The sequence below is a fragment of the Osmerus eperlanus genome, chromosome 3, assembly GCF_963692335.1.
Source record: "Osmerus eperlanus chromosome 3, fOsmEpe2.1, whole genome shotgun sequence".
Classification (NCBI taxonomy): Eukaryota; Metazoa; Chordata; class Actinopteri; order Osmeriformes; family Osmeridae; genus Osmerus; species Osmerus eperlanus.
Window position 1 is genome coordinate 21899019 of NC_085020.1, and position 22790 is coordinate 21921808.

Consider the following 22790-nt stretch of genomic DNA (forward strand, 5'->3'; position numbering starts at 1 on the left):
TCCTCTCTTCCTCTCCTCTGCCATCTCTCCTCTCTTCCTCTCATCTCCTCTTTTCCTCAGCTCTCCTCCTCTCTGATACGTTCCCTGTCTTCCCACTGCTCTGAGAGGTGTTTATCTGAGAAACCCAGCAGAACCAACCTTCTCCTCGGTGTCGTTGAAGCGACGCCACTTATCAGGCAAGCAGAGGCCACCTATGGCCAAGTGAGTGCTGAACAGAAAATGAAGGACCCAAACATGTAATAGAGCGATGATAAGTCACAGTACAGCCGTGTGTCTGGCCACTGTCACCAGTTGTTTTGATATCAGGTTATCAACTCGCTTTGTCAGTTCCATCAATTCAAAACAGCAGCAGCACTTGAATAAATGTTTTGGTACATTTTGTATGTAAACTCACTTCTCAAAATGACCAAATCTACACCAGATTTACCCCAAACCTAGTTTATATGCTAACAGACCCTGGGACCACTGTTCATGGAGTGTACCATCAGTGGTAAAAAAACCTCCCTCCTGGACAACACTGTGGTCCACATTTGATGCCCTGACAGACTAAACAGAACAGGGGGAGCAGTAACAATCTTACACAACCGCATGTTGCCTTTGCTATCAAAAACCTCACAGAAGGTGTTAAATAAGAATATCACATTACCACTTCTCTGAACAAATATACTGGCATCATTATCATGTTGACATACCTTTATCATTCCCTAAATATACCTGTAAACATATCTTACTGAAACATGACTCCTCTCCGCCCCAGTGTCAACACCCAGTTGAGCTCAGTAGAGCTAACCTTAGCTGTTGCAGTCTTTTAATGTTGTCAATTAATAACGTACATATCACAAGAGTTAAACATCTAAAGCAGCTGTGTGTCAGGGTTCAGGAGTGTGTGATTCTGTGAGCAGATTGTCCCTCAGCTCTGAGTATCACAGGATTCATTCCTGCAGGGGGAGAAAAGATTATTACAATATTCGGATTACCGAGCAGGGGGAAATTAATTGGACTAATTAACATACAAGTAAATGATGATACCGTTAACACATTTCATTAACTCAAACTGTCATTCTGTGTTCGTGCTGCACTTGGTATTGCATTACAATGAATTGAATTCATTAAAGTATGCAAATGAATAGTGACACAAAATGGACGTGTCCTTTTAACATTTCTCGACCACATTTTATGACTCTTGATTTCTGCAAATCGACGGAGATTCAAACCATGTGCTTCTCACTCAGTAGTTTGTGAAATAAAGGCTTTTGCACAGCGTTTTAATTATGTTCCTTGCACTCTCATCAGTGTGACAGAGATATAAGGCATTTCCACCTCTTTCAGAGACAGCACTAGGTAAGAAACGCCGGTATGATATGCATTCAGCACAGGGGAGATGGTTCACATCACATCCTCCAAGAAAATATCAGGCTGAGATAGGCACTGTCAGCGATGGGCTAGTTGCAACACAGCTTAAGTTCACTGAACTTCTTCACCATTAGTCTCAATCGAAGATGACAGTCTTTCCTGGTGAAACTGGCTCGTGCCTTCGTGCCGTTAGGACGCGTATAGAATGGCGCTATTACGTCCCGACTTTCAAAGGAAGCAGAAATTTGTATTCTAGCGGAAAAGCGCGACGACTGCGTGGTTTTCACTTGTCTTTCACCGGAGGTTTGGACCTCCCCCAGGCCCAAGAGCCTTCATCTAAGAAACACCGCAGGGAGGGGTCACAGGGTCAAGCTGACTCCTCCAGCTCCTTTGGCTGCAGTGACATCTGCTGGCCTGCTATCCCAGGGAGGCGGGGGAGTGGTTGGCGGAGGGCGTTCATTACAACCTTGAGCTGAACTATCATAAGCTACCTGTCAGCCCTCTGACCACTACTGCCAGCAAACCGAAACTGATATCAAGACATGGAACTGATGCCTTTTCTCGAGAAGGTCATGAAACTGTTGTCTCATCTGACCTGACAATAAAGTACTGACAAAAAACATACTGGATAATCCTGAATGTTTCATCCAGTTTGGCTGACCCAAAGAAACATTCCTGCATAGACGGAATGATCTACTCCTCAGCTAAAGAACCTCTTCTGGTATTGAAAAAAACAAAACAAGACAACTTAATACTTTCTTAATGTTTAGTCATTTTAGTATGAAATATCAAGCTGCCCTCCAAAAAGTGGACATTGTACAACCATTTAGCACTTTTTGAGAAAAAAAAGTTATAAAGGTCAATTAAATCATAATCAAATGAATGTGAAATAATAAGTGAACAGATGAGATTGAGTTTAATCTTTTGAGATTGTGAGAATTCCTATATGTTCACCTCTAGCTAACATAAAGTATAGAGGTATTTAAACAAAAAAAACAAGCAAAATTAAATGTCAAAATAGTGTTTATGACATTATATCATATGATACATGTGGTATCATTTGCTTCAATAGCGGTTTGGCCTCACAGACGCACAAAATTAATGAGTTACAAAATATATATCTTCACAAGATTCAACCATCCCAGCCCTAGATACAATGCACACTCTTTGCTTTCTTCAATTCTGATTCAAAAATTATGAGAAAAGAGACACATATATAACCGAAAAGGAAATTAATGAAATAAAATTGAATTCATTGAAATGTTGTATGACAGGGACAGAAACATACACATTTACAGAGTAAAAGAGCATAGCGACACAGTTTCTTGGACAGTGTACAAAACATATTATACAAAAGGACCATTATCAAAAGGTAGTTGATGAGGACAGTTAAAGAGCTACTGTCTTTCTAGCAGTCAGCAACACCGTGTCTAACCTGTCTACTAGGACTGATTGAGCAAGGTACAACAGGATGAATCTCTTGCCCAAGTCATTTCATTATAGGAGGGGTTGTCACTGAGCGATCCTTACATTGATGATCCTTACCTTCATAGAGCATAGGTAAAATGGTGACAACATAATTCACCTCAGCTTTTGGTCCATCAATAAAACACATTTCCACAACATGCTTGAAGCTACTAGGGGAGATTGCGCTGACGTGCAACCACACAGTACTGCATGACAAATCACCCTGAGATTTAAGTCAAATTTGGCAATTCAACCCCTAAACATGGCTTTGTTTGATCTTCTGGATACAATGACACAGCCTATAGTTGTGAATCCTTTAGAAATTGTGTTTCTACAAAAGAAACACGTTTAAACATTATATCACACATTGAAAAAGCCATTCAAAGAGTTTGGAGTTTGAGATACCACAAAATCGGTTTCACTATGCAAAGCCTACTATAAATAGCTGTTCAATCAAAATACTTGATTTGCAAGAAATGCATATCACAACAGATAGGAACCATAGATGTCCAAGAGGAATTATATTACAAAACTATTACTTACATGATTGTTTTTATACCTTTTTTTAGGTATAAGGGAGCAAATAAAAGGGGGGGGGGGGGTGCTTGGCAATAGTTTAGGCAAGCACATATACAATAGGAATAGGAGGAAGACACTAAATAACCATAAATGCATAACACAATAGGTGTATAACAACATTCAAACATTTACATGAAGACACATCTGGACTTGAAGCAAAAACAAACCGACAAAGACCTGACCATGACTAGCCATCATTAGAACACACATCGATAAGGGCATTAGACTGGCAATAGACAATTGCTTCGTTGATGTACCATTCTTTTAACAAGCATTTCAACGTATAAATTCAAACATCCCACCTTCAGACGACATATGATACAAAATAAGGCATTTCTGTTTGAGTATTTTGGAACCACTTCTGCTAGTTTACCCTCCTCCAACGATAAAAAGACTGCTATTGAACACGAACTACCTATCCTTGTTAAAATATAATATATATTTATATATATTCATTCATGTGTGAATAATACAAAAACAAAAAAACAAGTGGGAGTTTATGAGGCTTGTAGAAGTTCATGAGAGAACAGCCAGCTACTCCATGACTGCGCTGGCTGCTACGGTGACAAGCTGGAGTGGGATCTCTGCGGTGGACAGGATGTCCTGGGCGTTGTTGGAGCCCTGCTGGATGTTGGTGAGGATGAGCGTGGTGCCTCCCGCCGTGGTGATGCTGTCGGAGGAGCCCGCAGACTCCACCGACGCCACCACCGCGCTGCCAGTGTTCACACCCTTCTTGTTCTGGTGAGTCTTAATGTGCTTCGCTAAGTGGTCGCTCCGCATGAAGCGCTTGGAACATTCCGGACAGACAAACTTCTTCTCTCCTGTACGGGAGATGGGACACGGTCACCAACGAGGAAATACACAACGCTACAACCTCGTCACCAATGTACACGATATAGAGACATCTGCACGGTACATCTATATAAAACTACAGACAATAAAATGGAGTGGCCCTATATAGTGTCGATTTGTGACATCATCTGCACGATCATAGAACAAGAATCATTTCACATGGGTGATAAATACATTTCAATAATCGTGTCTGGAGGGTGATAATGAGAGATTCTCAGAAAATCCGTCCTAACCATTTTTTGTTTGGGCACCGTTAGGCTAGGCTCATGCATTTCAACAGGAAAAAAAACAACAACCCGAAACTTATAACACCACAGCATGTATTTGGTGCGAGCTTTCCAAATGTGCTAAATACTGAGGGAGGGAAGGAGGGGTGCAGGGAGGGGGGGGGGGGCGCAGGGATCGCACCTGTGTGGGTTCTCCTGTGTCTCTGCAGCTCGTCGGAGCGCGTGAACCTCTTCCCGCAGAACATCCAGCTGCAGACGAACGGCCTCTCCCCAGAGTGCCAGCGCAGGTGGGCGCGCAGGTGAGACGTCTTGCCGTACACCTTCCCGCAGCCCTGGATGTGGCAGATGTGCTGCTTCTTCTTCCCCATGTTGGATCCCCTGAGAAACACCCACACAGCGGGCACAAACCACAACAGAAACACCATCAGACCTCTGACAGAAACACCCACACAGCGGGCACAAACCACAACAGAAACACCATCAGACCTCTGACAGAAACACCCACACAGCGGGCACAAACCACAACAGAAACACCATCAGACCTCTGACAGAAACACCCACACAGCGGGCACAAACCACAACAGAAACACCATCAGACCTCTGACAGAAACACCCACACAGCGGGCACAAACCACAACAGAAACAACATCAGACCTCTGACAGAAACACCCACACAGCGGGCACAAACCACAACAGAAACACCATCAGACCTCTGACAGAAACACCCACACAGCGGGCACAAACCACAACAGAAACACCATCAGACCTCTGACAGAAACACCCACACAGCGGGCACAAACCACAACAGAAACACCATCAGACCTCTGACAGAAACACCCACACAGCGGGCACAAACCACAACAGAAACACCATCAGACCTCTGACAGAAACACCCACACAGCGGGCACAAACCACAACAGAAACACCATCAGACCTCTGACAGAAACACCCACACAGCGGGCACAAACCACAACAGAAACAACATCAGACCTCTGACAGAAACACCCACACAGCGGGCACAAACCACAACAGAAACACCATCAGACCTCTGACAGAAACACCCACACAGCGGGCACAAACCACAACAGAAACACCATCAGACCTCTGACAGAAACACCCACACAGCGGGCACAAACCACAACAGAAACACCATCAGACCTCTGACAGAAACACCCACACAGCGGGCACAAACCACAACAGAAACACCATCAGACCTCTGACAGAAACACCCACACAGCGGGCACAAACCACAACAGAAACACCATCAGACCTCTGACAGAAACACCCACACAGCGGGCACAAACCACAACAGAAACACCATCAGACCTCTGACAGAAACACCCACACAGCGGGCACAAACCACAACAGAAACACCATCAGACCTCTGACAGAAACACCCACACAGCGGGCACAAACCACAACAGAAACACCATCAGACCTCTGAGAAACACCCACACAGCGGGCACAAACCACAACAGAAACACCATCAGACCTCTGAGAAACACCAACACAGCGGGCAAAAACCACAACAGAAACACCATCAGACCTCTGAGAAACACCAACACAGCGGGAAAAAACCACAACAGAAACACCATCAGACCTCTGAGAAACACCAACACAGCGGGCAAAAACCACAACAGAAACACCATCAGACCTCTGAGAAACACCAACACAGCGGGAAAAAACCACAACAGAAACACCATCAGTCAGGGTCAGCTCACTCACCTCCCGCCCGACTCTTTGCAGTTGGGGCAGGTGCAGGCCACCCGCCGCAGCCGCTTCCCCTCCTGGCCCAGCTGCTCGTCCTCGTCCACCAGCCGGACGCGCAGGTGGGACAGGTCGCTGGTGTTCAGGGTGGAGTCGCTGCCCAGCTGCCAGTCCTCCGCGTCCGGCTCCTCCTTTATCTGGATGTCTGTGGGGGAGAGCGAGAGGAATCCGTTCACACGGCAACATCCGTATCGGCCAAACCGAGAGAGGACAACACAGGTCAGCGAAAGACACGCTGATCGGTTTGTTTCCCCCCTTATTGCTCGTCGTTGATCTCCTGGCGCCAAGCGTAGCGACACATTCAAAACTCCCCGTTCAGACTCGACAATGACCGTGCGGATACATTACATTTACATTTAGCAGACGCTCTTATCCAGAGCGACTTACAGTAAGTACAGGGACATTCCCCCAAGGCAAGTAGGGTGAAGTGCCTTGCCCAAGGACACAACGTCATTTGGCACGGCCGGGAGTCGAACAGGCAACCTTCTGATTACTAGCCTGCTTCCCTCACCGCTCAGCCACCTGACAGAGGCGCGTTCGATCAAATATGCGACGCGCTCTCGTGGAATGAAACACCACGTACCTCCAGGGCTGTCCATGTCGCCCTCCTGTAACTGGGCCATGGAGTTGACCGTCACCGTCTGCAGGTTAGGGATCTGCCCTGTGCTGATGCTGACCTGGCCTGCGCCCAGCGCTCCCCCCTGGCCCAGGGACAGGGTCTGGACGGGCGCTAGCGTGATCTGCTGGGGAGGGGTGGTGGGCAGCTGGAGGTTCTGCAGGTTCTGCACGCCCTGCACCTGGAAGGTCTGCCACTGGATCTGCCCCGTGGGCGTGACCGTCTGGGCCTGGATGATGAAGGTGCCGGGGTTGATCAGCTGGACATTCTGCAGGGTCTGTTCCCCGGCCACCACTGACTGCACCAGCTGGCCGTCGCTGGTCTGGACAGGCACCTGCTGGAGCTGGATGACGGGCTGGCCCGAGGACACCTGGAGGCCGTGGACCTGGTTCTGCTGCAGGAAGCCGTCCTGGACGGCCGAGCCGGGGTCCCCCTGCTCGTCTTGGGTCAGCACGCCCGCGTCACTGATGACGTCGGGCAACTGGGTGGAGGACGTTGGCACGTACATGTCGGGGTTCGAGTCGCTCCCCGAGAGCGGCTCGCCCGTCTTGTCCATCCCCTCTGACCCGTCTAGAGGCTGTCCAGCCATGATGAGCTGCCCATCGGAGGTGACGCCAGTCGCTATAGTCTGAGCCCCGGATAGGCCTAGAGAGTCCAAGTCCACACTGTTGATGGGTACAAAGGTAATGTTCCCCGGCAACCCCACAGGCACATTTGTGACAACCTGACCCTGGTTGTTGAAGGCGGAGCCGCTAATAGACACTCCCTGGATCTGCTGGACGTGACCCGTTTGTGATATGAGGTTGTGGTTGTTCGACAGGATGTCCTCCGCCGAGGTCACGCCCAAGCTGTGGTTCCCGTCAGACAAGATCTGGATCTGGCCCGTGGCGTCAGTGCTCAGGGTGGCTCCCTCCACGGTCGCCGTGGAGAAGCTCAGCTGTCCGTCCGAGGTGTGGAGCTGAGGGATCACTTGGTACTGGATGTTTGGCACTGCGTTGGCGGAGGAGGCGTCGGAACCCGACGTCACGAAGATGGGCTGGCTCTGGAGGTTCTGGAGAGGAAGGACGTACTGTCCGTTGGACGTCACGATGCCCTGGCTGGAGACTTGCATCATACCAGACTCGTCCTTCGCTCCTGACGTGGTGGTTAAAACTTCCCATCTGTCTCTTCCTGTTAACTGTATGGATGTGAGGTCTGTTGTCTGGGGGGGAAAACAAGGTGTTTCATGGACATTGCACGTTGACAATTCACCAAGGTAGCGTACGTTATCTGATGAAATGAAGACGTGCCGTTCTGTCTGATATAATTAATAATTAGTCAAATACACAAAGGAGTACATTTTCTAAATCAAGACATGCCCTATATTTTATAAAGGCCAGTTGAAACATGCATTACAGATCAGTTACAAGGGTTTCAGCAGTAAGCGCATATTTTATGAGAATGTTTCATTCTTTAAGAACACAACTGTAAGAGCTGGTGCTGCTAGTTCACACGATACGCGAGAGAAAGCTACTTCATTTGAAAGAATTTGAAACGGGTTTGATGAACCCCGGTGACTCGCCATATAATGGGTTTGATAAGGTGCAATCCAAATGAAAGCCCCTACTGTTTGGGATGCCTTTGGGAATCTCATTCTCCAACAGGCCAACATACAGTACCGCCACCACTTGCATTGATTTGATTAGTGTAATGGATGATTACGGGTAGTCTATTCGTTTTCAGAGGTGGTGACTTACCACAACAGCGGCAGCACCTTTATCCCCCTCTTTATCCCCGATCTCGCTGCAGGTAGCTGCCAGCATATCGAGCGGTGACGGCTGAATGTCCTACCCACAATGGGCGGGTTTAAAAGGAAGAAAGTGGGTGGCCGTTAGTCCGGAGCCACACAGGAAGTTCGACTTTACACTACAAATATTATAACGTGTGAACTCCACTAAGCACCACGCACTTACCAACACCACAGAGAAGCAAAGGAGGTTTATTTCGTAAAAGTACCTGATCTCCTCTGCCATCGTCCTGCTGCAGAAAGTCGCATTGACTGCTGTCCACCTCCAAGGCAGCCATTTCCTCTTGTTTCACTGGCTGTTCTGGGGCTGCAGCGAGGGCACAGCAAGAGGGAAACAGCAATAACAAACCCGATAACTTTAGCTAGCGAGTTGAGTAACCAAAGGGAAATCTACAACAACAGCTTCATGATTCGCCAAACGAAACACACTGCAAGCCTCCGTTTCAGTCGCTGTATGTGAAGTTGATGATGAACAAAGTCAGAGGGCTTGCGTTTGCTGGCTAGCTTGCTTAGCTAGTGGTGCTGCAAGCGAGCTGACTCAAACTGTGCACAAACGGAACGATGATGTTAGGACGGATGTACATACCAGTCATTGCGTGCTTTTTTTAATTCGGAGAAACTCTGTATTATCACATTCCAGACATGATTATATTAGTCGATGTTGGGCTGCAATCGGTAATTCCAGTATATTTTTTTCTATTTTGATTGACGGTATGGGGAACACAAAGGGTGGGGCCAGAAAGATTGACTGAGAATTTTGCGTCATGTACAGGAAATCCCTCCGTCCTTCTCACACGCAATTGGCTACCTTGATTATGCTCAGCGTTCTCATTTGTCCACATGTATGACAGTCATTTTCTGAGTAATACATTTCCTGTTTATCATTGTTCCACTTGATGGCTTTGTATCCATTCTGCAACTGGGCTTTGACCAGTTTGTAAATGGATTATTTAAGTTGTATCGTGTCCGTATGAATTGTATTTGATAAATTGATAGTTTCAAAATGTGCATCCACAACACACTTGTCTGTTGTAAGCCAGTAAGATGCAAATGCTGTTTGGAAACAAAGGAGAAAATGACAGAACTTTCAATGTAACCTAATATAATAGTTTGCACTCATTTTTATGCATTTTTTAAAAAGCAAAACATAGACCATTATTTTCCATCAATTTAGTTGAGTTATTGATCATTCTTGCCAAAGGATGGATTGCTTTGCTTAGACCTGCATTCATGCTGCTCTTTTGTCACGATGTAGATATGTCGAATGGGAAAAATCAATACACAAATCTTCCCTTTTGTGGTTTGATAATATTGCATGCATGTAGCTTACAGGAATGTGCTCTGAAACTATCACAGTGTTAATGAATTAGTATGATTTACTATTTACCCCAATACTGCTCTTACTCTGGAAGAGAAATCATTAAACGTGACTTTTTTTCTTTCTTCCTGCAGCAAATGGCAAATGTTTTCCATGAATGGACTCTTAAAATGAGTATGTACTTGATGGTGTCTCATTCAAACTGAATGAGCATACTTTATTGTAAGCAAAATTGCAATGAAATTAGAACCAACGAGTGTGTCATACAGTCTGCCATGTCTCTGACGCTATCAGGCCTTCACTTCCGAGTATTATTTGTGGTGTGTCAGTTCCTCAGAAAGCAACCAGAGTGAGGCCATTTCTCTCAACCTTCAATTCAAACTTGGCCCATTACAGCCAGACTACAAAAGCACTTTCCTGGCACTCAGAAGCTCACGGCACTGAATGGTGGATATTTCCAATCACTCTGCTGTCAATCCAAGTGTCAGGTAAACACAGGCCCACGGAAACAGCCTTTAGAAATTCTTGAAGCTCTGGCTGTCTTACTTCAGTAGCCCTTCGAATCTTATCAGCAATTTTAACACAGACCCCCAGGTGAAAGGGAAAAGTCAAATGTATATCCTAATTGCAACATCTAATCCAACATCCTAGAGAACATAGGTTGGAAGACAGCTAATTGCCGTCTTTGTACATCTAAAGTGTGAGTTGGAAACTGCAGCAAAATGTGAGGCATCGGATTGTATTGACTGCCCTGCACACCTGCTGTTGACCTGTGAAGACCTTCTCTGGCAATTACCCTTATCGCCCTGGATAAGAGCGTCTGCTAAATGACTAAATGTACCCTGTGGGTGTTCCTGAAAAGCGATGAGGACACAATACAATAGACAGAGATCTCAACAGGAATATATCTGGTACATAAAGTACTCTGAACCTGTGCGCCCACATTTAGTACCTTTTTATGCCCAAACACAATGCTGAGATGAAACTAATGTTGACCCTGCGTCAGTTCTGTTACTACAGCGTACGATACTACTGTTTCCTGATCGCTGTGTGAAGTGAGGACCACATCAACAGCAACAGAGCAGAAGCAGAGTGTGTTTTTGTCCAGGCCATGGTGTGAGGAGGAGGGAACACAGAGTGGCAGCTCTGGGAGGGTGAAGGATTAACATATTGACAGTTGTTGTCTTGAGGGCCGGTCCGAGGGAGCGCTGACCCCATGGAGAGCCGCTGCCTGCTTGGAGACACCTCGAGGGACACGGCAAATGGGGCCTCAGAGGGAAAATTGAAAACGGTGCGACGTGTGGACAGAATACCAAATGCATTTCGATGACATGTTCGGAGAGAGAGGCATCAATACCCACTGTAAGAACAGGGGAACACTGCGTTCCTATGTGTGACATGTTGAATCCTCTCCATGTACACACACGTGTACATAGTAGTTGCCTTGATTCTCATGTTTTACGTCGGGGCTGCTTGTTAGACAAGGAAATGTAAATAATCGTATTACCACTGCAAAATATTGTGGGGGGAAAAAACTGAAGTGCATTTTAATGACTATGGATGACCCCGCCACAATTAATTGCTGGAGACACAGTAGTGCATGTTGGAAAAATGTATCAAGCATAGTTTCTATTGATACAGAAACAAACTATATTTTCATCTTGAGCAATTCATGTACACCCTTGGACATACAAAGAGGTGGTAACCAGGAAGAAAGTTGCATGGAGACTTTCTTAAGATTACACCAAATGTTCATCGTTTTCATTCTCCATGGCACAGTTGGCTTCATTACTCTAAAGGTGACTGCAGTTACGATGTGCTTGTCCTTCTCACTGTGCTGAACGCAGACAGAGATAGGCTGCTTTCATCAGGCCATTTATTACAACAGATGTATTTCATTTTGCACGTTAATACAGAGAAGGCCGTCTTGATTCGTCGAGGTAACTGCCGAGTGTTTTACTGTGCTGTTTATTTTTAAAAGTGGCTCGGATCAATACTTCAGGATGAAACACCACTGCCGTATCCATGGCATCCATAATTCCACTGGTGTGGCCACTGTGTGTTCTGACAAACGTCACAGTTATTTACGTGTTTGTTTATCTATCTCTACCATCCCTAAATACATTTGAATTCTCGAAGAATGTTGGTGTGATGGTACAAAAGCAGGCCTCAGCCTTTAGTGTGCGTACTCTCTGGATCTCTGTCTGCCATTCTTGGTCAACTGCCATCGTGGTTAGGCTCGGGGGGGGCGGGGGGGGGGGGGGCACCACTTGATTGATGACGCTGACAGAAGGTTTGTAGCAAAATGAGAAAGGCCCAACCAGATACATACGGTATCTCTGAATCTTTACTTCAACAGTACGCTGCAGCTTATATTACTACTAAATGTTAACTAGGGCATCGTAGCTCAGAGGACTGGTTCATGTTCATAAAGGGAGATCAAATGTGCTCTGCTCCGGTCCTTTGATAGCCAGCTTGTTAGTATTAAACCCCATAACAGCCTACTTATAACATGATTAAAGACTAGAGGACTTTTATGGTGTTTTGTCTCAGAGGGTACATCTGCATGATTCTAAATAGCTTCATTACAGTTTCTAAAAACTTTACTGTCACCTCATGAAAAACAAAACACAGAGCCAGACCGCAGAGAACAACCTGTCAAAACTCCAGTAGATGTATGACTTCAGTGTGAGATTTTAGAGCTTGGCTAACACCAGCACCACTCTCGCCTCAGAAGAGTTACTTCTTGCCCCCACTGTGCTCCCCAGAGGAGCTTCATGGTTTCACTTAGACAATAAGCCTACAACGCCCTCAACTGTAGAAGAATACGAAATATGAAGTACATGGACGACTATAATAGCTACAAGCTAGTTCTTTTCCAAACGAGTGCTCACTGGGGCTACTGGATGAAGTTAGTTTGATTGATTTTAATCAGCGGCTGTAACAAGCAAGTAACAAGACAGGTTTTACAACCTGCTGCCGTATTCCCAAATTACAATACACACGTCTTGAGACAGTGAACTGCATTCCATCATGTACCAACTAGCATTATCCTATTTTTGATTCATCTATTCGTCATTACACCTTGAAGACAGCAATTCAACTTTATTTCCAAGCCAAACACTGTGCTTTGTAGTGTTATAGTACAGCCTTTGTTTCATAAACACATGATTTCTACCGCTTGTGCATGCAATACCATTCCTTTAAAATGACAATTTTTATTCAATCTTTTTCGTTCCCATCAGAAGGCCATTTTGTTCTCTGCGGCGAGGGGGGTATTAATAGAGGCAAGATATTCAGCAGCGGAGGCTGATCTGCTGGTCTGTGTTCTTACTCCCGTGGAGCATGCAATCTCACTTTGCAGCGTCGCAGTCCCAGCCATACCATCCCATCAGCATAAATGCCTCACAAACACTCACTCACAAAGTATAGAGGGTAGAAAAGCACGACTTCAAAAGGCTGCGAATGGCTTTCGGGCTACGCTCCTGAATTGTGACAACTTTTATTGCGCCATTTGGAATATCATAAAGGGTGAATACTTTTGTGAGGAACATTGTTCAAATGTTTTGAGTGTGTGTGAGGGTGAGTTTAGATTATGAATTTGTCTTATAAATTCAATAATGTGTGAGACAACCATAAATGGCACAAAAGCAGCCTTCAGTCAAATCTGGGTAAGTGATTCCAGGTAACAGCACTCTGAATAATAACAAAGCACATATTAATAAGCAATCTCCTGGAATACAGTATCTCAAAAAAACATGACCAAATAAGCGAGCAGAAAACTGGAGAGGAAAGGTTAATTCAAACATAATTTCACCTGACCATTTCTCTTGTACAAAATAATCAGTGTCCCACAAAATACCCCCTCGAAAAAATCCACTTTACAAATACAATTATAGTTGCCCCCTCGCTGCCAGTGCCTCTGTCACCTGTGTCTTTTAATACTCTAATCAGTGGTCGGCAGGGCTCCTATCACCCTCCACATGCTGCACACTAGTCAATACAGACATCCCCAAACACACACAGCCTGGTTTTGTCAAATGTTTTATTGAGTGTAGACATCTGGGCTACTGTAAAACATGCATTATCTGTGGAAGGGGAAGAGGAGCAGGTGGCATTGTCCCCACTGTCAGCTGTGTCACGGCTGCCAGCCGTGATGGAGATTAATGAAGTATCTGGAGAGTAATGCGCTTCTTCAAATGCTCTTACAATTTGGAGAGGGGGGCTGTTCCTGATCTTAAATAGCAAAGCTGTCAGTGTTTAGTAGACCTGCGCTTTGGCACGGAGAAGGGAGAGGGCTGGATATTCCAGGACAACAAACAAACAGGGATAATATAACTGTGGGAAGGTTAGTCTGGGACGTGTGGGCAGGTAGCAATGAAGACGCGAAGCCTCACTCTCTCTCACTGAAACAAAGAGAAGACCCTCTCCTGCAGCACAGTCCTGTCTGTGGGTTAACAGACTGCTCGTCGGTCACTTCTTCTTAGGCTGGTTGGGTGTGTTGAATTTGAAAAAGATGATGTCCCCATCCTCCACCACGCAGTTCCTGCCCTGCTGTCTGTATTTTCCGGCTGCCTGTAAAAAATAACAAAAAGATCAACCAAACTAATGAGGGTTTTCAAATATATACAAACTTACATCTCACACATTGCTTGCTCTTCAACCATACAGACAGTTTCTCTGAAAAATAAACACTGGCACACACACAGGCACACACACACGCACACACACAACAGCATGTTTTATTCATAAGGTTTTTAGATTCCCACTGAGTGGATAACCCTTGTCTCTGTCAATTTCCATTCACATGTGCAAGTAAAATGTTAATAACTCTCTTTCATTATAGCATCACACTTCTCAAAGAAACAAACTAAGTCCCAACATTTCTTTGTGTACATTAGATGTGTTTGTTCCCCTCAATGGCAAACTCAAAATAATTGACTTGAAGTGCTAATACGGACGGGTTTATGCATTCTGGTTCTGCACAGCGCACAATTAATTAGAAGAATCAATGTCCCTTTAAAGGCTCAGGAGACCATTTAATCCACGCTCAATACCACCAGAAACACTGGTTGGAGAAGGAGACAGGGGGAGAAAATCAATGGCTATTTGTGATTCCTGAGTATGTATTAAACCAGACACGTCTAACTGGTTCATTTGCACTTGAAAGCAGCCATCTGGAGGAGCAAGCTTGGCTTAAGCAGATATGATTACTAATAATGCGATATCCCCATACACGGGCCCTATTCACACTCCCTATTCCCACAACTGGCATTAAATAGCACTGGACTTAATGCTGTAGTTAGAGACATTTCACGTTCATAGGAGGCCCAGAAAAGGATTAGCAGGAGAGCATGCAGTGAGGACCTCCAGCTCTGATCTCAACCCCAGATAGCCAAGTCCCCAACTCCCCAGAGACCAGCACGCTTTCACCCTCTGTTGGCAGGCTAGGAGGAGCTGGGGACCATGCACCACACAGCCATTAAATACACTGAATAGATGAATACAAAAATAGATATATTTTGATGTGTTTTTTTCTTCTTTCTTCATCCTGTTTTGAATAGCATAATGTGAATCCCTACAATGTTATTTTAATGCAGTGTGTGAGTAGCTGCCAGTGGATTTGTCCTGCCCAGGAGAGTGTGGATGTCTGGCAGGGGAGGTCTTCTTGGTATTAACAGGATCTAGCATGTCAGGTTCTCAGGGCAGACCAGAGCAGATCACAAACCTCCTCCTCAGGACTAAAGAGGGATTACAGCCTCACAGACCCCCGTAGAGATCAAGCTAACCTGTGTTTCCCACTTGGCCCATTCCCCCTGATTGTTTAATCTATATAGGCCTATTCCAATGGCCAGATAAACACATAATGGGCTTCTACTTTGGTGCCTCTCAGAAAGAACACGACCCAATTTAATGCCAATGAAAAAGTCAACAGCTATTGGCCGGTGGTAAAGTTTAATGGTGTTTGTAAGACTTTCTTCGTAGCGCCACTATGAATGACTTGCTAGTCGCTACTGACACGTGACGTGCCGTTTTCAGACAAAGTGGTGGAGCGGCACAAACAGGGGGCCCCTTTTAGGACGCTAGCTAACGACCGACACGCTCCCGTCCTGCCGGCTGCAGGAAAGCAGGAGAGAGCACAGGACAGGCAGTCTGCCAGACAGGCAGAGCCACGCTGAGCGGACGACAGGAAACAGTTACAACAGTGACATGGAACATTCTGGAATGTTGCTCCGTGCCCCGAGCCTTCTTGGGGAAAGAAATGGGAAGTCGTAAATCGTTACCTCATTCTGAGCCTAGACTAGAATGCGCAGGTGAGGTCAAAGTCTTACTGTCACCTGAAACATAACCATACTACTCACCTGCGAAAAACCCGCTTTAGCATTCTGCAACTGCTGTATTTAGCACCCAGCCATTGTCTTCACAAATTCACCATGAAATACAGTTATTATGTTTGACAGAGACGAGCCCGTGTAAAAGACAGGGCCCAGTAAAAAGGTCAAAACAAACACTGGCAGTTATAAAAGAAGATATGCAAGCCACATTTCTGTGCTGCTCATCCGTGAAACAGTCCTTATGTAAAGAATTTCACACTTTATTTAACCTGCCTCTTTATATCACTGTCACAGCGCCACAGTTGCTTGGGGTTTTGCCAGCGCGGAGCGCTAAAGCTAACAGACTCTATAGATCTTATAAATGCCTGGAGAGGGGAAAGATGTAGCTGCTGTTCTTCAGAGAGAGCTGTCTGGTGGAACAGGCCTACCACCAGCCAGTTAAGGCAGATTGGGATGAAGATATGCACAGCTGGAGGAGGATGGCAGTATTTAGAGACAGAGGTGCCTGGCCTGTCAGGTGTGGCGCTGGAACGTGTGCAGTAATTTCTTCCCCTGGGTAAAGGTAAGGAGTGGTGTGCAGCTGGAGCAGTGCGGTGACTGTCAGCTCCACTGATCACAAGAGGCGTCCCCCTCATCTCCGCTCTACACCCTGACCGCTCACCTTGACAGAGTTCTCACTGCCTTCCTCTTTAAAATCCTGGAATTTCATTACTTCCGCCATAATGAAGCCCTTCTCAAAGTCTGTGTGGATCTTCCCAGCCGCCTGTGGAGCCTTGGTTCCTTTCTGTCAGGTGGAAGAAAGAGAGAGGACACACAAGGTAACTGAATTGTTTTGGAGAAGATGGATTACAGCACTGACACAGTGTTTGATAGCGAGGTGAGGTGAGTATCGTATCGCTAGGGGGGTGTTCAGCAGGGGGGGTATTTTCGCCTCGGTCCTGATTTTTGGATAGCTCTCCACTCGTCAGTGGCTTGCTAGGGCAGCCTGGTGTCCGATAAGAGCCCAGTGCTGCTATCAATGCCCACCAGCAATTTCTGATTCTCATTCCGTGGTTGTATTGATTTCGGTCCAGGCAATCTTGCCTCATTGTGGCTTGCCACTCCAGCCCCTGGTCGTAAGGAAGAGAGCCAGTGTTGCAGTGGGCTGAACTTCTCTATCACACCAGACCATTTTCAAATAAAGTTTAGATCATTTCCAAATTTTGTGTTGGATCAAATTGTATGCAGCGCACTGTGTAACTGTTGTCGGAAATTGTGGCTGCCTTTCCCCTTGTTAGTACAGTGAGTTGACTATTTTGAATAAAGAGATTGTGAATTCCCTCTATCAGACATGCATTTAAATCTCCCCGTAACCACAGCTGAACGGCTAGGAGAAAAGTATGAAATTGGCCATTTCCGATGGCCATTCAAAAAGGACAAAATAATGTTTCTAACAGGTTTATAAATTCTTTGTACATTCAGTCCCATTTAGCAGCAGAACTGCCTGTGATAAAATGGCCAATTTATATGCATTGAAATAATGCTGAGGGGAAAAGACAAATGACCCAAATAAGTGACATGACTCGACATCATGATGACTCGTGCCTGTCGCCCGGCCCTCTCTCCCCTCTCCCCCCCTGCTCCGCATCTCTGCGCTCACGAACTGTTGAGCAGTTTTAATTATGTATATAATCAGGTTGGGGTCAACATATTTCATGCCAAAAGAATGATGTGTATTTAATGACTCTAATACATTACCATCCCTACGCAATCCCATTGACAGAGTGCTTGTAAGTTTAACTACCATTAATCAGCATCAAGGTTTGTCTAGGTGGAGAAAAATAGATTAGGGGGTGATTTTCGTTTTTTTTTTTTTTCATATGCCGCATTACAAGAGGTCCCCCTCGTCCCAGTTAAGGGCCATGCAGAGCAGGATAGATAATTCTCACCTCAAGGCTGCCTAATAAAGCATGCTAACACCTCCGGGGCAGTACGTTACAGGCTGTAGTTTTTACAATGCAAGATGTATTGGGTTAATATAGTTACTCACTGATGCTTACCTGACTAAATGCCTCTCACGCACAATCAAGGCTGTCTGCAATCAGTTATGTCAGGCAGACAAGCCTGTTTGTGAGAAAGTCTTTGAAATAAACCAGTACTTTTTAATAACACACTGAGGACATCAGTCATACAGGGACCTTCATCCCTTTAGACCTTCATCCCTTTAGACCTGGTAATAATATTCCTCTCAATACAATGTGAGGTCTCTTGTTTTAATGTAAAACCGGATGTCACTTTTGCACATATCCTAAACTAGCATTTAGCCATAAACACCTGGCACACACGTGTTCTGAGACAGACCAAACACGTGTTCTGAAACAGACCACACACGTGTTCTGAGACAGACCACTGCCTCTGCATGTAGCTCCTGACAAGTCAAGGACGTTGTTATAACTGCCTTTAATCCTTTTATTCCGTCCAAAACATTGACACAATAGCAGCGCGCCCAGCCAACATCTGTATCGATGTAAATCCTGCGCCCAAGTTGCACCCAGCTCTCGGCTGGGCCGGGCTCAGCAAACTGAGACACACGGAGGGGGTGGAGCCGCGGCAAGGCCCACAAACGGTCGAATGAAAAGCCACATCAATTTCGTCGCAGACAACCCCCGTCACACAGATTAGGCAGGCACAATGCACAGGCTCCTTATCGCCAGAGGCAGGAGGAGGGCAGGCAGATCTACCGCGGGATGGAAACATTCTCATGGACGTAATGGACAAAATCAATTGTTGCCGTCCTCAATCAATGTGGCCCCCACTTTTCCTGCTCAGCAGCACACCAGTAATTGAAGTTATCCTTGGCCTGTAATGACTAGCTAAAGCACAACCATGACAAAGTTGAAAGTGTGTGATATCAGTGCGGTCCCCAGCAGGGTGGAACGGTGTGTGTGTGTATATAAGTGTCTGTGTGTATGTATGTGTGTGTGTGTGTGTGTGTGTGTGCGTTAGGGGTAGGGTCTTACTCGAACGGTCCAAGCACGGACCTCGTCAGGTCCCGCTGTGAAAAAGTACTCGAGCTGAAGGGATGAATAGCCAGCCTTGATGATCCTGGTCAGGACACTGGTTGAATGGAAAAGAGAGAGTAATGACAATTGACTCCATGTACATTCCCACCACAGAAACACCAAGACCTAACTGGCTGGGCTTTTTATGGTGTTTTAGTGACCATATGATTCGTAGCAAAAGTTCACTTTTGTGGCAAGACCGCATTAATTCCAATATATCAACTCATTAAATAACTAAGATGGGTCACTTAGTTTCAGATAGGACATTCAATTCTCTCATGATTTTCCTGTGATTAATTGGCACGCTTGCCGACTCATTTAGCACTTTTAAGAATTCAGCCCGACGTCTCTCTCTCAGAGAGGAAAAAAATCTGCTGTCACAATTCCTTTTTCTCCACAGAGGTTTTCACATGAGAACAATAAACCCAAAATGCCCAAGTTATAATTATACCTGCAGATGACAGATGACAGTTAAAAACTTAATTTAGAAGAAACCCCTTTGACTGAGTTGTTCCGTAAAGAGAAGGATCCTTGCTTTATAACGGTAATTACTCTGCCATTTATTATTCCATCAGCACATGCAATTAAACGAGTGCGTGGAGGACACGGTTGATAATAAAGTGCGAGGAGACTGCATGCTAATTAACCTCTGTGTCTTGTGCTCAGAGCAGTACTCCAGCCTCTCCTCTTCACTCAAGTCCTGCAGTCGGCTCTCCAGAGCCCCGCTGAAGGGGATGACCAGGGCCCCGGGGTCGTGACTGTCCACCCATTCCTTGATCTTCACCAACCTGCGACGCGCACATTTTACACACGCACGCACGCACACACGTGTACAAAGACACACACACACACACACATGTGCAGGCACATATACACAAACACACACACACACACAGGAGGATATGTTGACTGACAGAGTGGTACTTGTTATCTGCTGGCATATGCATATTCATGGGCACAGCCATGTGACTGTTTACCGTGTCGCTTGTAGAGATTGCACCATCAAGGTCGCCTCTCTCTAACTCTGTTCCACTTTGTCACAGAGTTTTCATTCCTCACTAGTTTCTAACTCGCGAATAAGTTTGTTTATCAAGTGCTGGTTGAAAATTCGTTCATGCACTGAAAATATGTTGGTCTTAAATGACATGTTTAATGTTTAATCCACTTATGAGAAATAGATTCTGTCTTCCCTGTCGAGTGACTGGGACTCACGCTTCCTGCCCATCCCAGTCCTTCCCCCAAGGCCAGGACATATTAAGTAGGCGGCAATTCCCACTTCTTTGTCATTCTCCTATTTTTAAGGCTTTTTGAGAGTTTTCCAGTGCCTTGCACCACAGCAGGACACCTGACATTGCAGGACAAAGATATCCTCACAGTTAATGGTAACTCTCTGCCAGAACAATATGGGGGGGGGGGGGGGGGCGGGCAATTATGAGATTAGCCCACATGCTTTCAACCTGGGATTGGACAGGTCCCAAAGAACAGCATCACACAAAACCATTTTCACACAGTGAGTCTGACAAAGCTCACAGGCTGGACTGAATCTAGGGCTCCCTGTTATTATCTGTAATCCTAGTTTCCTGTTTAAAACCCATGTGAAATCAAAGCCGTGGAGTGACTGCACCTCTCCAATACCACAGCTCCTCAGATAACACAGTCTCTGGTTTATCAACTCTCTGATCACCTCTTCAATCAATCAGTCAATCAATCAAAATCGAAATGGAGAAACAAATGTTTATCGTGCAGCTAGAAAAAGAACGTTGTCGGTTTGCTTGCATGCTTTTTCGGGGTGTGTTCGGAGATGTGAGAGGCAGTTTAGTGTGACTCCGAAGCTTTCAGGCTTTGCTTCCTCTGGTAAACATAACCATTTATTTTGTTTCATAGGCCTAATATGTCACATCCTGCTAACACTGTGGTGGTGATGCACTTAAACTACAGTTGAGATTTGACAGCCTACACCATGGCTGGCCACCACTTCTGATGAGCGGAGGGAAGAAAAATTACATTTAGTGGAAAACCTCAAAGTTGAAAGCGGAGGAGATGACTGCCTCTCCAAGAGGGAAAAAATCCAATCTGAGATAATAACAGCTGTAGTTTGTCACTTTTAGGAACACGGACGTCTATTCGGTGGCACGTTATTTGCATTCCTCAGGTATCGCGTTCGCTACAGGCGGCTGAATAATGATTCACAAATCACTCTCCCCACACCAGTCAAGGGCTGTGATCCGGTGAATAGACCATTGTACCTGAGACTGTAATTGGTGAAGACTTGACAGAGCTGAGTCGAGCCAGCCAAGTAACAAAGAGGCCCCTGGTTGAGGGCTGAGGGACGATTTTAATAATGTGGTATCTGAGATGGGGAACGTGAGTGCCAAATGAGCGCCGGGGTCTCTGGTTTCCTGTGCTGAGTGACACAGGACCAGACACACACCTTGCTACAGGAACAAGGCACACCCCCTTCTCCCAACTCAGCACTGTCAATTAAGAGCTTTGATGCTCTGTCAACACGACGGCCAAAACCAATTGTGCTAACTTCACGACCGTCCAGTCATGCCACTTTGCAATTTGTATTTACATCCTCTCCAATTATTTGCACTCTTCAGAGTGTTGACAATTGAGTTGGATAAATGTTAATGCCCAAACAGAGCTATTCTGCCTTCTGTTCAAATAAAAAAAGTGGATCTATTCAGCTGTGCATACATTTCCAAATAATGATTCAAAATGTGTCACACTAAGTCAGTCCCTCGTGTCTCAGGATTTGGGGCTAATAGGTCAGAAGTTGTCTGCACTGCAGTGGGACAATGTAGCTCGATGTCCAGAATATGTTTTTCTCAGTCTGGGCCACCAGGCATTTGAAAAGAATGTCTGATATTCTCCATGTCTCTCTGTTGCCTGTTCTTCTCTTATCAGACCTAACCGGAAAATAACACACGCTTTTAAAAACATAAACACTTTAAACAGGTATTACATTTTGTTGAAAAATCTCAAAAGAGAATGCTTGTCTAGTTTGTAAAAGCAGTGTCACCGACTGTCACCCATGTCAAATTATCAAATTAATTTTTAAGAAATTATAGAGGGAATAGAAAGACAAATTTAATGTGTGTGTAAGTGTGTGAGAGTGTGTCTTGTCACTGTCCCATTATATGTCAGTGTGGGGAGCCGTCTCTCACAGCTCTGCTAATAGAAAGATTCAGCACTTTCTGGTCTAGATCTCTGTCCTCGAACAAATGATGCCTGAAATTTTTATTCTTTTTATAATGGAATTTCAATGGCCTTCACTGCAAATCTAGTGGAAATTTTTGCATATCAAGTGGGAAAAATTAAATGTTAACCACATTTTAATGTGATTAAGGTTGACAGGGACATTATTTCTGCTAATCATTCACCGCCTAAAAGGCTCAAACAAGACTGAGGAACAAGTCATGTTTGTGCTGCTTTTAGAGCTCCCA

At 45.4% G+C, this 22790-nt stretch overlaps 2 protein-coding genes across 4 annotated transcripts in view; both read right to left on the reverse strand.

Annotated features, from left to right (window-relative positions):
* Positions 1-2587: 2587 nt before the first annotated feature.
* Positions 2588-9392, reverse strand: sp3a (sp3a transcription factor). Of its 3 annotated transcripts, none has more exons than XM_062457866.1 (7): positions 9234-9392; positions 8857-8954; positions 8598-8678; positions 6829-8062; positions 6204-6390; positions 4660-4856; positions 2588-4220 (listed from the first exon to the last, which is right to left on the reverse strand). In XM_062457866.1, the coding sequence occupies exons 1-7, from the start codon at positions 9238-9240 to the stop codon at positions 3934-3936; spliced, it is 2091 nt and encodes a 696-aa protein (XP_062313850.1). In that variant the 5' UTR covers positions 9241-9392; the 3' UTR covers positions 2588-3933. The 3 variants fall into 3 exon arrangements, with proteins under 3 accessions (XP_062313850.1, XP_062313849.1, XP_062313851.1); XM_062457865.1 differs by having other exon boundaries at positions 8598-8687; XM_062457867.1 differs by lacking the exon at positions 8598-8678.
* Positions 9393-13529: 4137 nt separating this feature from the next.
* LOC134017837 (obg-like ATPase 1) overlaps positions 13530-22790 on the reverse strand; it is a 38580-nt gene continuing 29319 nt past the window's right edge. The window contains exons 8-11 of the mRNA XM_062457910.1: positions 19989-20129; positions 19300-19396; positions 16962-17084; positions 13530-14540 (exon numbers count right to left, since the gene is read on the reverse strand). Coding sequence (XP_062313894.1) covers positions 14439-14540; positions 16962-17084; positions 19300-19396; positions 19989-20129 — 463 coding nt within the window. The 3' untranslated portion in view covers positions 13530-14438. The remainder of the gene's footprint in view (positions 14541-16961; positions 17085-19299; positions 19397-19988; positions 20130-22790) is intronic.

Coding starts and splice junctions, on each gene's coding strand:
- sp3a (XM_062457865.1), bottom strand. Junction 8,688..8,856: donor ACGATGGCAGAGGAGATCAG/GTACTTTTACGA, acceptor CATTGTGGGTAG/GACATTCAGCCGTCACCGCT. Junction 8,063..8,597: donor AAGGTGCTGCCGCTGTTGTG/GTAAGTCACCAC, acceptor TTTCCCCCCCAG/ACAACAGACCTCACATCCAT.